The following is a 6,000-nucleotide window of genomic DNA, read 5'->3' as shown; positions in this document are numbered from 1 at the left end:
TTTTTACAAAATTTCCCACCCAATATGTAGTAAACTTATGCACTCATTGCCTGTTCACATGCAAGTTTACCCAGAATGATCAGAGGCAGAATTGGGGAGGGGCCTTGGACTTATATACATACCTTTGCATTTTCAAAACAATGTGCAAACATTTTCCTGAAAAATTTCCATGCACATAATAGCAGGTGCAATTATGTGTGGGGTAAATTTGGTTGTATAATTTTCAAAGCAGACTGTGTACCTAAATCTGCTTTGAAAATTGGTGTAACTTATGTGCATTTCTTGCCTAATTTAGGCAGTCTGTTATAATATTACCCCCACTCCCCCTCCAATGTCTATGCCAGAGTAGAAATCAGGGAAGAAAACAATTTGATATGTATTACATGACAGTTTATTCAGTTTATAGCAAGCACCAATAAAAATATATGACAAATAAACATCAAGGCTTTCAAATCAAATTGATGCTTCTGTTACACTTTGATAGCATGATCATGTAGGCAACTAGATTTTAGGATACTGAAATAACTGAAAACGAACTGAAAAAATATTTTCAATTTAGAGTCAAGTGGGAATCTAATAGCAAAACATCCTTAACCTAATTTCACCTTAAAGTAAACAATCTTTTCCCTCCTGCTCAACCCTCCAGTCAGGAGACCCAGGTAGCCCCTGCTGAAAGAGCATCTTCTCTGAGGTGCCCTCGCAGCATCTCCAGCATCTCTCATTGGTCTGCAGAGGCAGCCCCAGTAATGGCCTCTTCCTCTGGGACCTGAATGCAATACCTCCATGGTGCACTACAGTAATTTAATAGTTGGAAACATGGGGCCCTCTGGGCTGAAGGGGCTCTTATTAGCAGATTTTCCCTTGCTTTCACTGCATACGCGAGATTGCTGAAAAGTCTTATGAACTACCAAAGGTAAAAGGGATGATTTGCTAAACTCAGTTAACCTGACCAAATGGAATATCGCTGTTTAAGAAAGCTGCAAAGCGCAGAAACAAAGTATTTGAGCAAATTAAAGCAAAGCGGGAAGAGACAAGGTTGCAGTTAGTACTCCATGAAAAATAAGCAAAATATTCTTGCATATCTGCCCAATAAGACTGTGTTTCCTTTTGCAGGTGTTCTTCACAAAGTTTTCATGCTTGCTTCAGCGTCCCCCAAAAGCTCCACAAGATCCTGCATTAGGCTGTGGTCTCGTCCATGAGTGATCGTCATCATACTGAATGCCTGGACAAAGAAGAACGATAGCGTACGTTTATTACCACACACAGACTGCAAAATCTTGTGTGACAAAACAGATGAGAGACATTCTCTGAAACATTTCTTCATACTCATTTCACAAAGTCAATTTAAATATGAAATTAGCACATATTGTCTACCTTTAAAAAGTCTGGGTGCCAGAAACGCACTGCCAGGCTGTTGGCCTGCAAAGTTGCTGTAGATGTGTATTCAAAGTACAAAATTGCAAAGAACATTGCCATCCAATCTGGCTAAGAGATTATGATACAAATTTGCATTGCTATGCTCTATTTCACTGCTCCTCGGCCACTGGACCGTGCACTGGCATTGGTCCCTGGCAGCATTTTTTTTTTTATGACCAACTGATGGCTGACTGGAAGGGCGTGAGAGGGATTTTTTCTTTTCTGAGGACAATGCTATTGGCTAATGGGGACAAGATGTTATGGAGAGGAAGGGAAAGGCTTCTTTTCAACAAGTGGAACTTTTCGATAGAAAACCTTTTTTCTGAAATTGGCCAGTTGCTTTCTTAAAATGACAAAGACCAGCTGCAGGGCTGATCCATGAGATTAGAGACCATGTGGAGGAGGGAGCAAATCTTTCTCCCTGCGCTTTAAGTTTCTAGGAGACAGCAGCACACCTGGAAACTTGAGATCTGGTCACAGTGAGATTGGTGTGGATGAGCGGGGACGGAGATGAGCAAATTGCTTTTCTCTCTTCTGGCCTCACCCCACTCCATAAGATTATCCTAGCACCTTTTCCCCATTCTCCCCCCCCCCCCACCCAAGCCTGACCCCCCCAGCACTCTCCCCTTCCCTCTGTTCTCCAGCTTCTCTTTCACTTAATCCAATCCAGCTTTATTAATATTCCACCTCACCCAGCACTCAACTGTCTCCTCACCTCTCCTCAGTTTTCAATGTCCTTCCCACCTCTCCAACATTTCACATCCCTCCCTCCCTATCTTCCCAACATCAGTCCTTCTTGCACACCCCCCCTCCCAGGCTTCCTTTCTCACCTCAACTGCCCCTCAACATTTACCACATCTCTCTGCTCCCAGACATTCAACCCACAAAGTAGGGGGTCACAGCTATGGCCTAGGGCTGATTCTGCTCCAGTCTTCCCCCTCTCCCCTCGTTCCTGCTGGCAGCAGGTAGCCCCTGAAAGGAAAGGAAAGGAAAGGAATGGCTGGAAAGCTGACAACACAACAAAGAGCATCTGCTCTACGGTCCAGCACTTCCCTCCTGTCACTACACTCCCCCTCCCCCCCCCCCACACACAACATAACTGCCTATTTGGGGGGAGGGGCTGGACCAGGACATGTAAGGGATGTAAGGTTATCTCCATCCTCCCTCCTTCCCCTCTGTCCCTGAATAACAGGGGGTGGCTGGATTATGGATCACAACGGCCCTTCTTTGCACTCCAGTATCTGCTCCATCCTCATCTTCCTCCCTACTAGCTCTGAATGACAGGAGGGGTGGATTAGATAGAGTGGCACTTCTTTTTACTGTTCTCTCTTTTCCAGGCTTACCCCCTTCCCTCCCGTTCCCTGCGCCCTGTCCAATAGAGTGCAGGCAGTCTTCCCCCCGCAGCCCTGCAGCAGGGGTAGCGCTCAGCTCCCGAGCAGTAGGAGGCCAGGAGAGATTATTGGAGGTGCTCAAGCATGGTCTATGGGCCTAGACTCGATGATAAACCCAAATTATGGGATACCTCACTGAGTTTTACTATTATGATTTTTTTAACTGTACAATGATTTTGAGTTCAAACGTTTCTCGTATTTATACTGTATTTATACTGTATCTACACTATATTATAATATTACTATGTTAAATTGGCATTCTGTTCTATTGTTCCATGTAAAGCCCCTTCCTCTATTTTGGGCATTTCATTGTTTTATGTAACCGGAGTGATTTGTATTTCTTACAAGAACATCGGTATATAAAAATTAAAAATAAATAAATAAATAAATTTGATAGTTAAGCCATTCCATAGGCACCTGACTCAGGTAAAGTGCTATTTCTCTTTGTTTACAATAAAGCTGTAAACTCATTTTCCAACAAGGATTGAGGTGGCGAGTCATTTGAGGAAAGGAAGGGACACTGATGTGTGTAGTCATGCCTGTCTATGTTAAAACTAAGGCCACCGGCAGGCGGCAGAAGACCATGAAAGCTGTACCTTAACATGACAGTGGTCTCTTGGCAGTTCCCCCATGCCTTCTCCCCAATCCCCCTTCCCTGTCCAGCCTGGAGTTCTAACACAGGTCCGAGGCAGAAACTGAATCCTGCTGGGGTTTGCAGAGCCAGAAGAGAAGATGGGAGATGGGACAGGATTCAAGGAAGAGCATAAATACTCAGAGTGGCCCATGGTCATTTCAGTGCCATGGACCCTCTGAGAGATTCCCATCCACTTACCCCTGGCCTTCATTTATTTTTATTTTTTTTTCAAGGATTGAGCTATAGCTGTGTATTTTGAAATATAGTCTGGTAACCAGTTGTTAATCTAGCCTGTTATATATGATTGTTTTATTTGTTGCAACTGGATGAGGCACCCAAGCAAAAGGCAGATTCCAGGCTGGGATAAAGAATAACGCATCTAACCACCTGGGGGAGATAGGATGTCACCGCTGCAAAGCAGGAAAGTACCCTGCAGGTGGCTGTGCACCACAGAGAGAACTCCTGGCATGAGGTCTGGCACGACAGGGTACAGCCACACCTGAAGAAGGGGCTCTGGCTTGGAAACGCAGGGGAGGTTTTGATAGGCCTGCAGCCTACCAGGTATAACCACTGTGTAGTACAGTGATTTTAGAGGCCCTTGGCTCGGCTGCAAAGTGCTATTTATCGTTGCTTACAATAAAGCCACTGCCTCATTGAGTTGCAGAGTCATTTGGGGAAATGACGAGACAGCGCTGGGAGCAGTCACATCTGCCCATGCTATGTTATTAACGAACAGGCATAACAAGAGCGCTGTAAAACTAGAAATAGTTTACACTAGCTTTCTCTCTTTATGAAAAGCTAGTGGAAAAATAAACTGTCAGCATTAATTTGTCTACACTACTATGCCGAAGAGTCGGCAGACAAATTACCATAGTGCTGCATAGTCTCCTTATTGCAATATATAAAAAAAAATCAATCCAAATGATTTTAATATCAATAAACCATGACTGTTTTTTAGTTTTATAAGGACACTTGCTGAAGCATTTGCTCTGCTGACTATTTCACAAGCATTGCTCAGTGTTAGAGTCATGTAAGATGGTATATGCCAGGCACTGTAAAATATGACACCATCAAACACACTTCCCTAATCTAATCTCTGTTTTAGCGGTAGTTGAGCTAAACAATATCTGCTTTAGAACCACTTGGAGAGAGATGTTTTATTTCAGTGAGTGCGTGCTGAACATTATCTGTATGTTCATTTAGACCACACAGGCTTAAGAAAACCAGACTGTGTCAGGGGTCTGGGTGGTCTTAATTCTCAGCTTGGGGGAACAAATAAATTATGAAAAACTAAGACTGTGGCATGGGAACCATTGCTCACCATGGACTGCACAGCTTCTCCATCCAGAAAGCAAAACCCATTAGACAGCAGGTTTTAAATATGCCTTTGTGAATGCAGATGAAGGCACTGAGAGTTCTCTTTTTAAATGATTTGCGCAAGGTTTGAATGCTGGCTGCAAACAGCATGGCGACAAGTGATGGCCATGCAAACTGACTATTTCACAGCTCTGTCGTATGTAAGCAAACTGTGTCATAATCAGAACAGCAGCTTATAGGAAAATAGAAATGAGTTTATTTGATGGTGCCTGCTGGTTAAAATGAGGGTACAGGCTGGAAAGAGCACATCCAATGACTTCAGTGTAATGCTTTGTGTTTAGTCAATGTAATGAATGCACAGTGCATTATGGGCGTTTTAGGTTCTGAAAATAGGAAGGTCTACGAGCTGCACTGTGATCTCACATGGCTGCATGCAGGAAAACCCTCGGGTCTAGAGACTCTATAAAGGAACACTTCATCTTTTAGCTTTAAAGGATAATTCTCTAGCCCTCTCCCCTCCACCATTTTCTGTATACTTTCCTTTCAAGATGGGTGTAATGTAGATGGCTCCAGGCCATCAAAGAGGAGATGAATCAGTTAAAAGCAGAGATTAAGAGGGAAAAAATAAAATCACAAAATGTAGGACCATAATTCCCAAAATGCAGCAGAATTAAAAGTTTAAAATAGAAATTAACCCCAAAATATTTCTGTATAGGATTATGATCCTAAACCTGCTAATAATCTGGGGAATTTTTCCCAGAGGTGGGGCTTCTCAGTCCATGGTCAGTAACAAGGCTACAAAAAGACTTCATTATTTTTTTCTGGACAGTTTGATTCAGTCCTGTTTTATCCACTTTATGCATGAACTTGTAGTACTGCCTTTCTTTCAAATTTTATTTTTATTGTTATATTTACCACCCTCAATCCTGTACAATCATATTTGTTAGGCCACAAGAAAGACAAGAAAAATGAATAATCCTCATGCAGTTACACAAACAGTTATAACAGAGAGTCGACTTAAATTTCAGAAAGTGAGAACATAGAAAATGGAGGAGACACCCTCAACAGGTACAAAAGCATGTATTGCCCAGCATTCCTGCTAAAAACTCTTATCACCATAATGCATAAATGGAATCCTTATCTGATTAGAAAAAATTAAGCTGTCTTTGACCAAGAAAGTGAGACGCCCATTTCTAGTACACGTCAAACTTTGGAATACCAATTAGATAGATTAGGGGGTTT

At 42.6% G+C, this 6,000-nt stretch overlaps 1 protein-coding gene across 1 annotated transcript in view; it reads right to left on the bottom strand.

Moving 5' to 3' along the window:
- Positions 1-375: 375 nt before the first annotated feature.
- SMYD3 (SET and MYND domain containing 3) overlaps positions 376-6,000 on the bottom strand; it is a 1,539,893-nt gene continuing 1,534,268 nt past the window's right edge. Inside the window, exon 12 of the mRNA XM_029593951.1 lies at positions 376-1,222. Coding sequence (XP_029449811.1) covers positions 1,121-1,222 — 102 coding nt within the window. The 3' untranslated portion in view covers positions 376-1,120. The remainder of the gene's footprint in view (positions 1,223-6,000) is intronic.

This window comes from Rhinatrema bivittatum, chromosome 3, assembly GCF_901001135.1.
Source record: "Rhinatrema bivittatum chromosome 3, aRhiBiv1.1, whole genome shotgun sequence".
Lineage (NCBI taxonomy): Eukaryota > Metazoa > Chordata > Amphibia > Gymnophiona > Rhinatrematidae > Rhinatrema > Rhinatrema bivittatum.
This window is presented reverse-complemented; position numbering and strand designations above follow the sequence as displayed.